Source organism: Eubalaena glacialis, chromosome 8 (assembly GCF_028564815.1).
Source record: "Eubalaena glacialis isolate mEubGla1 chromosome 8, mEubGla1.1.hap2.+ XY, whole genome shotgun sequence".
NCBI lineage: Eukaryota > Metazoa > Chordata > Mammalia > Artiodactyla > Balaenidae > Eubalaena > Eubalaena glacialis.
Window position 1 is genome coordinate 24,833,269 of NC_083723.1, and position 12,289 is coordinate 24,845,557.

At 36.3% G+C, this 12,289-nt stretch overlaps 1 protein-coding gene across 1 annotated transcript in view; it reads right to left on the reverse strand.

Annotated features, from left to right (window-relative positions):
* The window catches only part of SEMA3C (semaphorin 3C), a 192,199-nt gene that overhangs the window by 12,216 nt on the left and 167,694 nt on the right, over positions 1-12,289 (reverse strand). The window contains exons 14-15 of the mRNA XM_061197651.1: positions 11,468-11,509; positions 8,034-8,191 (exon numbers count right to left, since the gene is read on the reverse strand). Coding sequence (XP_061053634.1) covers positions 8,034-8,191; positions 11,468-11,509 — 200 coding nt within the window. The remainder of the gene's footprint in view (positions 1-8,033; positions 8,192-11,467; positions 11,510-12,289) is intronic.

The window sequence follows — 12,289 nt, forward strand, 5'->3', positions numbered from 1 at the left end:
CCCATTTTTTAACTGGATTGTTTGTTTTTTGATATTGAGCTCCATGAGCTGTTTGTATATTTTGGAGATTAATCCTTTGTCTGTTGTTTCATTTGCAAATATTTTCTCCCATTCTGCGGGTTCTCTTTTTGTCTTGTTTATGGTTTCCTTTGCTGTGCAAAAGCTTTTAAGTTTAATTAAGTCCCATTTGTTTATTTTTGTTTTTATTTCCGTTACTCTAGGAGGTGGGTCAAAAAAGATCTTGCTGTGGTTTATGTCAAAGAGTGTTTTTCCTATGTTTTCATCTAAGAGTTTTATAGTATCTGGTCTTACATTTAAGTCTTTAATCCATTTTGAGTTTATTTTTGTGTATGGTGTTTGGGAGTGTTCTAATTTCATTCTTTTACATGTAGCTGTCCAGTTTTCTCAACACCACTTATTGAAGAGGCTGTCTTTTCTCCATTGTATGTTCTTGGGCATTCTATCCTGTACCATTGATCTATATTTCTGTTTTTGTGAGAGTACCATACTGTCTTGATTACTGTACCTTCGTGGTATAGTTTGAAGTCGGGGAGCCTGATTCCTCCAACTCCTTTTTTCTTTCTCAAGATTGCTTTGGCTATTCACGGTCTTTTCTGTTTCCATACAAATTGTGAAATTTTTTGTTCTAATTCTGTGAAGAATGCCATCGGTAATTTGATAGGGATTGCATTGAATCTGTAGATTGCTTTGGATGGTATGGTCATTTTCATAATATTGATTCTTCCAATCCAAGAACATGGTATATTTCTCCATCTGTTTATGTAATCTTTGATTTCTTTCATCAGAGTTTTACAGTTTTCTGAGTACAAGTCTTTTGCCTCCTTAGGCAGGTTTATTCCTAGGTATTTTATTCTTTTTGTTGCAATGGTAAATGGAAGTGTTTCCTTAATTTCTCTTTCTGATTTTTCATTGTTGGTGTATAACAATGCCAGAGATTTCTGTGCATTAATTTTGTATCCTGCAACCTTAGCAGATTCATTGATTAGTTCTAGTAGTTTTCTGGTGGCATCTTTAGGATTTTCTATGTGTATTATCATGTCATCAGCAAACAGTGATAGTTTTACTTCTTCTTTTCCAATTTGTATTCCTTTTATTTCTTTTTCTTCTCTGATTGCTGTGGCTGGGACTTCCAAAACTACGTTGAATAAGAGTGGTGAGAGTGGACATCCTTGTCTTGTTCCTGATCTTAGTGGAAATGCTTTCAGTTTTTCACCATTGAGTATGATGCTTGCTGTGGGTTTGTCATATATGGCCTTTATTATGTTGAGGTAGGTTCCCTCTATGCCCATTTTCTGGAGAGCTTTTATCATAAATGATGTTGAATTTTGTCAAAAGCTTTTTCTGCATCTATTGAGATGATCATATGGTTTTTATTCCTTAATTTGTTAATGTGGTGTATCACATTGATTGATTTGCATATATTGAAGAATCCTTGCATCCCTGGGATAAATCCCAGTTGATCATGGTGTATGATCCGTTTAATGTGCTGTTGGATTCTGTGTGCTAGTATTTTGTCCAGGATTTTTGCATCTATGTTCATCGGTGATATTGGTCTATAATTTTCTTTTTTTGTGATATCTTTTTTCTGGTTTTGTATCAGGGTGATGGTGGCTTTGTGGAATGAATTTGGGAGTGTTTCTCCCTCTGCAATTTTTTGGAAGAGTTTGAGAAGGATAGGTGTTAGCTCTTCTCTAAATGTTTGATAGAATTCTCCTGTGAAGCCATCTGGTCCTGGACTTTTGTTTGTTGGAAGATTTTTAATTACAGCTTCAATTTCATTACTTGTAATAGTTCTGTTTATATTTTCTTATTCTTCCTGGTTCAGTCTTGGAAAATTGTACCTTTCCAAGAATTCGTCCATTTCTTTGTGGTTGTCCATTTTATTGGCATATAATTGTTTGTAGTAGTCTCTATAATCCTTTGTATTTCTGCAGTGTCAGTTGTGATTTCTCCTTTTTCATTTCTATTTTCATTGATTTGCGTCCTCTCCATTTTTTTCTTGATGAGTCTGGCTAAGGGTTTATCAATTTTGTTTATCTTCTCAAAGAACCAGCTTTTAGTTTTATTGATCTTTGCTATTGTTTTCTTCATTTCTATTTCATTTATTTCTGATCTGATCTTTATGATTTCTTTCCTTCTACTGACTTTAGGTTTTCTTTGTTCTTCTTTCTCTAGTTGTTTTAAGTGTAAGGTTAGATGGTTTATTTGAGATTTTTCTTGTTTCTTGAGGTGAGATTGTATTGCTATAAACTTCCCTCTTAGAACTGCTTTTGCTGTGGCCCATAGGTTTTGGGTTGTCATGTTTGCATTATCATTTGTTTCTATGTATTTTTTTATTTCTTCTTTGATTTCTTCAGTGATCTCTTGGTTATTTAGTAGCGCACTGTTTAGCTTCCATGTATTTGTGTTTTTTACATTTTTTTTTCCTGTAATTGATTTCCAATCTCATAGCATTGTGGTCAGAAAAGATGCTTGATATGATTTCAATTTTCTTAAATTTTCCAAGTCTTGATTTGAGACCCAAGATGTGATCTATCCTGGACAATGTTCTATGTGCACTTGAGAAGAAAGTGTATTCTGTCACTTTTGGGAGCAATGTTCTATAAATATCAGCTAGATCTGTCTGGTCTATTGTGTCATTTAAAGCTTGTATTTCCTTATTTATTTTCTGTTTGGATGATCTGTCCATTGGTGTAAGTGGGGTGTTAAAGTCCCCTACTATTATTGTGTTACTGTTGATTTCTCCTTTCATGGTTGTTAAGCATTTGTCTTATGTGTTGAGGTGCTCCTATGTTGGGTGCATATATATTTATAATTGTTATATCTTCTGCTTGGATTGATCCTTTGATCATTATGTAGTGTCCCTCCTTATCTCTTGTAACAGTCTTTATTTTAAAGTCTATTTTATCTGATACGAGTATTGCTACTCCAGCTTTCTTTTGATTTCCATTTTCATGGAATATCTTTTTCCATCTCTTCACTTTCAGTCTGTATATGTCCCTAGGTCTGAAGTGGGTCTCTTGTAGACAGCATATATATAGGTCATGTTTTTGTATCCTTTCAGCCAGTCTGTGTCTTTTGGTTGGAGCATTTAATCCATTTACATTCAAGGTTATTATCAATACATATGTTCCTATGACCATTTTCTTAATTTTTTGGGGTTTGTTTTTGTGCGTCTTTTTCTTCTCTTGTGTTTCCTGCTTAGAGAAGTTACTTTAGCATTTGTTGTAAAGCTGGTTTGGTGGTGCTGAATTCTCTTAGCTTTTGCTTTTCTGAAAAGCTTTTCACTTCTCCATCGAATCTGAAGGAGATCCTTGCTGGGTAGAGTAATCTTGGTTGTAGGTTTTTCTCTTTCATCACTTTAAGTATATCCTGCCACTCCCTTCTGGCCTGCAGCGTTTCCGCTGAAAAATCAGCTGATAACCTTATGGGGATTCCTTTGTATGTTGTTTTTTTGTTTTTCCGTGCTGCTTTTAATATTTTTTCTTTGAATTTAATTTTTGTTAGTTTGATTAATATGTGTCTTAGTGTGTTTTTCCTAGGGTTTATCCTGTATGGGAGTCTCTGTGCTTCCTGGACTTGGGTGACTATTACCTTTCCCATGTTAGGGAAGTTTTCAACTATAATCTCTTCAACTATTTTCTCAGACCCTTTCTTTTTCTTTTCTTCTTCTGGGACCCCTATAATTCGAATGTTGGTGTGTTTAGTGTTGTCCCGGAGGTCTCTGAGATTGTCTTCAATTCTTTTCATTCTTTTTTCTTTATTCTGCTCCTTGGAAGTTATTTCCACCATTTTGTCTTTCAGCTTACTTATTCGTTCTTCTGCCTCAGTTATTCCATTATTGATTCCTTCTAGTGCATTTTTCAATTCATTTATTGTGTTGTTCATCTCTGTTTGTTTGTTCTTTAGTTCTTCTAGATCTTTGTTAAACATTGCTTGTATTTTCTCAATCCGTGCCTCCATTCTATTTCCGAGATTCTGGATCATCTTTACTATCATTACTCTGAAATCTTTTTCAGGTAGATTGCCTATTTCCTCTTCATTTATTTGGTCTTGTAGGTTTTTACCTTGCTCCTTCATTTGTGACATATTCTTTGCCGTGTCCTTTTTTTTTTTTTTTTTTATGAGTGGGATTGTGTTCCTGTCTTACTGGTTGTTTGGCCTGAGGCTTTCAACACTGGAGTTTGTAGGCTATTGGGTAGAGCTGGGTCTTGGTGCTGAGACAAGGAACTCTGTGAGACCTCACTCTGATGAATATTCCCTGGGGTCTGAGGTTCTCTGTTAGTCCAGTTGTTCAGACTCAGAGCTCCCACTGCAGGAGCTTTGGCCCAACCCTGGGTTTGTGAACCAAGATCCCACAAGCCACCTGGGGTGGCAAAAAAAAAAAAGAATAATAGCAAAATAAAAAATAAAATAAGACTAGGAAACTAACAGATATGTGAGGAAGAATATAAAAGTAAAAACATAGATGAATCAACAACTGGAAGGTACATTAGTACCACAATAGTAAAAAAGAGGAGGAGGGAAAAGAAAAGAAAAGGGGGGGGGGAAGGCGTTGGCTGTGGAAAGCAGGGCTTAAGCAAGGGCGAGGTTTGGGCTGGGGGTGGGGCCAATGTTCAGAACCCACAGGGCTGGAAAAGGCCCTATGGGCTGTGGGGGGTGGGGATTAGGCTCAATGGAACAGAAGCGGCCCAGGTGTGCCCCCCACACCTGGTCTCAGAGGGCGGGGGACCTCACCTGGGATCCCAACAGGCTTCCTGGGCATGAGTGGGTGGGGAAATGCCCTCCTCTCCTCTCCTGCTCCTCTGGTCTAGGAGGGCCCCTCCCGCCTGCCTCTCCTGATCTCCCTGGCCTCCCTCTTATGCCCCCAAGGACCTACATGCCCTGGAGGGGGCTTTGGAGGGCAGGGGATCAGCCTGAGAGCTCAGCAGGCTCCCTGGGCCCAAGTGGGCGGGGCACTCATCCTCCACTCCTTTTCTGCTCCTCCCGGAGGGCCCTTTCTGCCTGCCTCTCCTGATCTCCCTGGCCTCAGGGGCGCAGATCCTGTCTGGCTTCCACTTCTCCTCTCCCCACAGTCCACTTACGTCCTGCTCATTCACTTTGGGGTTCCTCCCGTCTCCTTGGGCATCAGAGTCCCCCACCAGTGGCCAGCAGGTGCCCTAGTTGTGGGGAGACACTAACTCTGCATCTTCCCACACGGCCATCTTGACTCCGCCTCCTCTTTATACATTTTAGATAATAACCCCTATAGGATATATGTTTTGCAAATATTTTCTCCCATTCAGAAGGTTGCCTTTTCATTTTGTTGATGGATTTCTTCGTTGTGCAGAAGCTTTTTAGTTTGATATAGTCCTACTTGTTTATTCTTGCTTTCGTTACTTTTGCTTTTGGAGTCAGATCCAAAAACTAATCACCAAGACATATCAAGGAGCTTACTACCTACATTTTCTTTCAGGAGTTTTGTGGTTTCACGTCTTATGTTCAAGTCTTCAGTTCATTTTGAGTAAATATTTGGGTGTGGTGTACGACAGTAGTCTAGTTTCATTCTTTTGCATGTGGCTGTCCAGTTTTCTCAATACTATTTATTGAAGAGCCTGTCCATTCCACATTGTATATTTTTGGCTCCTTGGTTGTAAATTAATTGAGCATATATGCCTGGGTTTGTTTCTGGGCTCTCTCATCTCTTCCATTGATCTATGTGCCAGTTTTTATGCCAACGCCATACTGTTCGGATTACTATAGCTTTGTAGTATAGTCTGAAGTCAGGGAGCATGATTCAACCAGCTCTTGCTGCTTTCTCAAGATTCCTGTGGATATTCAGGGTCTTTTGTGGTTCCATACAAAGTTTAGGATTGTGTGTTCTATTTCTGTGAAAAATGTCATTGTAATTTTGATAGGGGTTACTTTGAATCTGTAGACTTTGAAATTATCCAGGCCACTTTTCCCTGCTCCAGATTCATATTTCTAACTGCCTACACAACATCTCCACTTGAATATCTCATAGGCAGCATTAACTTAACATTATCTTTCTCCCCACAAACCTGCTCCCTCCACAGTCTTCTCTTTCTCAGGAAATGACATGTACATACTTCCAATGCTCAGTTCTAAAAACTTGCTCATTTTTGAGTCCTCTATTTCTCTAACATCCCTACATGTAATATGTCAGCAGATTCTGTGAACCGTATCCAGAATCAGACCACTTTTGGCCACCTCCACTTCTATCATCCCTTTGCAAGCCAACATTGTATCTCACTTGGATCATTAGTTAGTAGCCTAACTGTCTTGCAGCTTCTATTTCCTCTTTCCCACATCCTCTTCCAATCCCAAGACCTCAATCACAGCCAAACCCAACCAGACGATCTTTTTAAACCAAAAGTCAAATAATATCACTCCTGAGCTCAAAAACTCTCACCAGTTTTCCATTTAACTCTAAATAAAAGCCCTTCAATGATTTACTAAGTCCTATGTCATCTGGCCTTCTGATCCCTTGTCTTCCTACCCTTTTTTTTCTCATTCCAGTATTGCCCCATTAGTCTTGGTGTTGTTTTTTGGACAATCCTGGCACACTTAAGCCTTAAGGATTTCTGGTCCCTCTCTCTGAAATGCTGTTCTCCCAAATAATGGTGGTATCACCTCATGGTATCATTCCTCATCACATTCAAGCCTTTGTTCAAATATACCTTCAGTAAGGCCTCCCCTGACCACCCATTTAACAATGCAGTCCCCTGCTTCCACATGCCCTATCTCCTTTCCCTGCTCTTTTAAAAGTCATAGGCCTTATCATTATTTGATATACTGGAGGGTTTCTTTCTTTATTTGTTAATTGTCTGTATTCCCCCTCTAGAACTTATTATCCCTCAAGGCAGGGATTTTTGTCCTTTTGTTGCTATTTTTTTTCATGTTATATGCCTAGCTCTAGAATACTGCCTGGCAAATAATTGTCTCATGATACAAATTTATTGAAGTAATAGATAAAAGGCTCAGAATAATCTTGATAGGCAGAAGTGCTAGGGTTGTTTTAATCTGTCAAGTCCTTAAAGGCCTATATCTTTAACAGAGAATAAAGGAGCTATAAAAAAAACACCATCACCCCAGTGATTTTACTTGAAATATCACTGGTGCTCAAGGCTGGTCCTATTTGCTCTCTCCTGATGACCTGTGTTTTACAGGTTTTCCTCCTGTCACCCATCATGACCCATATCAAACTTTGACTGAAAATAGCTGTGACCTTGGTTAAACCTAAATTCTGCTTATTCTTTGTTTTATAATTTCACTACTGGTGTTTCCTTCCAACTTGGTGCAAGTTGGTTCAGAGTTTCCTGACTAAGTCTTCTCTTGGATAAAAGGCACTGTGCCTCAGACTGCCTTAACCTCTTAATCTAACCAGCAATCATGCACTCACCATTCTAAGGGGTAAAGCATGGTCATCAAGGTTTTGAAAGTGTTCATGGTACCCATTCTGGAGCGATGCTCCTGTTGCCTGAAGTAGGACAAGCATTTGATTACAGGGGAATTAAGGGGCCAGGGAAATCCTAGGAAAGTTAGATTTAAGGATATCTGAAGCATATAAAACAAAAAAGATAAAAATTAGGTAATGTGAAAGTTAAATGCTGCTTGAAATATCTGAGGTGGGGATTGTGTTGCAGAGGAACGTTAAAAGGAGAAAGGAATTTTTCCAAAGTACTGCATTCTAATATGTCTGTGAGAATCTCAAGTTATAAAGCAGGGCCATTTTCTGTTTTGCTGTTGCTGTTTTTTTTAATATGTTAATCCCAAACTCCTAATTTATCTCCTCCCAACCCCCACCCCTCTGTCTCCCTTGGTAACCATAAGTTTGTTTTCTATGAATGGCCATTTTCTTTATTCAAAGACTACATATGGTGCTAAACTTAGCTACTACTTTTAGTATCATTTTACAGAGTACTGCAATAGAACTGATTCTAATAATGTGGAGCATTGCTTAATTGTCTGATGATGTCAATTTTGATTTTCAGCTGAATATTAATACTCACCGTTTCCCGGTTGGGTAGAACCTAGAGCAAGCATGGCCATCCCAGGCGCAGTAAGGGTCTCTTGCCAGGCAGCAGTCAGCACAGGCTGTACCGTAGATGTGGCAGCGATGCAGAGACACTTGGGAAAGTCCTTCATTGGAGCTCACATACAACTGTTGCTATTAGAAGAATGATGGTGATTTATTTCAGATGTGGAAGTTAAAAGTGGACTTTCAGCAGGAACACAATATAATATATGCCCACAAACCCTTGGATTCATTTTGAAATAGACTAAAAACAAGAAGTAAAGTACAGAAGGGTATAAAGCCAAAATAAATAGAATTTTCCTACGTTAATATGCCTATAACATTACCACTTTCCTGTTTAAAAAAAAAAGTTCAGAGCACCATGTAGAATGGTAATGTATTTTAGACATTGGGAGTCATTGTTCTCTCAGATTTGAGCTAATGTATTACAGATTTAAATTATGATGTTTGTCTTTTTTCTTTGAATGCTGTCTCTTGGCAAAGCACAAGGCAGCTTTCTTATTCTTCAAGTCTGGCAAACCATCACCTTGTAAATTTGAAAAAGTCGAGTCTAAAATAAAGGGCACTTTTATGTTTAGAAAAAATAGATGGTAAGTATTAGATAAAATTTTTAAAAAAATTTCACATGCCTTTGAAAGTGGCTTATTACTCAGAGCAATTTTAAAATTATTTAGAAGACTGTAAGTATTTATATTTAGACATGTTTTAAACTTTCTGTATGATCCTGAGATCTTCAGCAGCCTAAGTCATAAATAAAGATTTCATCCTCCTTCACTTGTGCAGTGTCAAGAGCTTATTATGATATTTCTCCAACTCTTTTAGCTGTACATAAAGCAGTTCTCAGGAGTTGAAGGGATGTTTCTAATTCACAGTGCTTATTTTACACAGGACTGATAATATGTAATTCAAGTTAACATAGAATTTCTAAGCTGGAACTTGAATACATGCACATGTGCACACATATGTGTGTGTATGTGTGTGTGTCTGTATGTATATATGTATATAAATTTAGAAATTATATATAAATTTAAAAATTATATGTAGATTTAAAATTAAATCAGTGAGGGCACCATTGGTCTATCAGGTTCTGGAGGCATATCTCTGAGATTCAGATCCCAGCTACAACAAATTTGCTGGTTAACTTTTCTGAATCTCAGCTTCCTCTTTGGTAAGACTGGGACAATATAGCACTTACTCCATAGATTTTATGTAAGAACTAAATATAAGGGCTAACTCCACATAAAATGCTTAGAATAGTTTCTGGCACCTAAGCACTTAATGAATATTAAGCAATAGTATTAGTAAACTACCAATGAACAAGTTAGCAATTTATACATTTTCAATTCTAATTAATCATTTGAATCACATCTCAGCCTAGCACGTCTAATATAAAATAATTATTTTATTCAGATCAGTGAATTTTTCAGAAAATAGGCTGAAAATTACTGATCCCCATTTGAGACATTCAAGCTATAAGAAAACAACTGCATGTTTTGACAATAATCATTTCTCTAGAAATATTTGAAATAAATGTTCATTGAGTACATTAATAAATAATATAGTGAATGCATCAGCTTCATTAAAATATTTCAAGGAAACTTGTTTATTTGAGGAAAGGATACAGGTAATTCCATTCTAGAAATTATCTTTTTTATTCATCTATTTTCTGCTATATGGAATGCAAGGATAAATTAGAGAATAAAGGAGCATAAAATGAAAAGTAAAATTTTTAGTTTGAGCATTAGAGAAGGTACTAAATTCGTGGAATTTAAAAATATATAAAATACCATTGGCAATTTGTAGTTCTTTCACACTGAAAAAATAATGCAATACGTAGTTGTGTAAATGAATTCTCCCCCAAATCAAACAATTATCTTGCCCTGAATCTAATTGCTTTAATTAAACATTTTAAATTATCTACAATATAAGATGTTGAAACAAATTTAATACTCAGTTTTTCCAGTGTATGTTTGTGCTGTACACTGCAATTTAATGGAATAGATTGTGTATTACAAGTTCACCAGTTGAATTATGAGCTGAAACCTATAATTGTATACTGTACTACTATGCCACACCAGTGGCTTTGTGTCCATTTTGAATCTTGCTCTGATACTTTCTCCTTCCATTAAACTACTGTAAACAAAGGGATTCCATGCTGACTTCAAAGACAATTCTGACTTGGGATCAGCTCCCTAGGACATTGGGGAAAATGACAAATGGCTTCTTGTTACTTGGGAAAATGTTTGTTATGCACCATACAAACATTTTTACAGATGAGATCTTTAGCTCCCTTGTACCCTATTTATTTTTCTTCATAAAATTTAGTCAAGTGAAAAGAGTACAAGACTGACTATGGAATACTTCTTTATCTGTAACAGACCAAATATGGTGAAGAACACTAAAGTTATATCATCAGTTATGCCAACACATAAAACCTTTATTCCATATTCCAAGAAAAATAAGTCTTAGGCTCTTACAAACAGCAGTTACCGAAGACCCACTTTATTTTAGGCAATTTATATAAGTTAACTCATTTGTGAGAAAGCATTACCTTGCAGAGGCAGAAACTTAGGTCAGTGAAGTAAAATAATTTGTTTATAATTTAAGGTCACGTTGGGTTCAAATGCATGTCAGTCCCATTCTGAAGCCTACCCCATTTTTGACTATACTGCTCTGCCCCTTAGAACTTTTGTTTTAGAGATAGCAACTTTGAGGTCTGGAGAGGTGCATGTTTTGCACATGTAGAGATTGGAATTGGGCTTTTCCTCTCCATGATCATTGTGTATTTGCGCATGAAGGCACAAATTAGAAGATCAAACATATCTGATAATCATAGTAAAACATTTATTCCCCAGATCGTGAACCCTGATATGGCTTAGATTTGAGACATTCAGATTTTTTAAATGACATGTAAACCCTATAAAATAGCACTTCCTTAGAAATAAGCATAAAAGAATGCACTGCATATTTCAAACATGTGACAGCAACAGGAACTCAAAAGAGGATTGATTACTCATTCCAAGTCCCTGAGAAGGTTCGTGATGCTACAGTAGCCCAAACATTATGCTAAATTCTTCCTTCAGAAAGATTATTTTTATTTTGGTTGGCTTCATACACTGTAATATTTGAGAATAGAGGATATACAAATGTTGGAATATCTTACTGCATATATATATATATGTATGTATATATATATATTCTACTCTGATGAACTTCTGTACAAAAATAAGCCTATTTTGTCTTCCACTAAAGCTAAATTCCATATCAAAATTAAGTATGTGGTATACTATTAACAGTATTAATTATTTTGCTAATAGTAAAATTAAATTTTCAGAAATTATAAAACACATTCTTCCACAATAGTAAAATTTTTACATACAAAGAAAATAAAAATGGGGTTGTTTTTACCTTTTTGGATGAAATTTTCATTGTTGTTATAGGAGCATGATTCTAAAAAAATTAGAAAAACATTGTTAGTTGCTCAAATAATCCTTAAAACAGATTTTACCTTCAAAAACTTTTCTTGTTTCTGTTAAAATTCAAGAAATCATCATTTCTCTTTATATGCACATAGAGTTTCAAAGTTTAGCAATAATTGTCTATAAAGTACATTTCCTCTGTTTGGAATAAGGACAGATTTGTTACACAAATATATGCCTAAACTAAAAAAAGTGGCAATTATAACACATCTATCAATATAGTCATTAGAAAAAAATGAAAATTTGAGAAATTGCAGAGAATTGAAAAAACTGTATCTTGGAATATTGAACACAGCGCATAACTCAGGATTGGATCTGGGTACTTGGGGTGGGGGGCTGTGGAATGGTACCCCTCCTCAACACAGCACTTTGCATAAGACACTATTGTTCACCTGCCAAATGTTGCTATGCCAAGAAGTATTTGCCTGAGCCATACTTATTCTCTTTGTTGAATACAAAGAAATATTGTTAGGTAAGGTCCTCTTTTGATAAATGTGAATTAGTGAAAGAACCTAAGAGTTATCTGAAATAGTCATCCTTTCTGAAAGTTCCTCTGTTCTTAACTTTACTCCTTAAACATTATTAGTTCCTTTTAAAGATTAAAAATTAGACTCGTGATAACCTGATAATGATGTGTGAAGTTTTATTTGAATAAGTCTAGTGGCAACACGCTCTCAAAGTCAACTGTGCCCATAATTATTTCACTTTCTGGAGTTGTGTGTTCCTACAAACATTTTAAAGAGAAAATGGT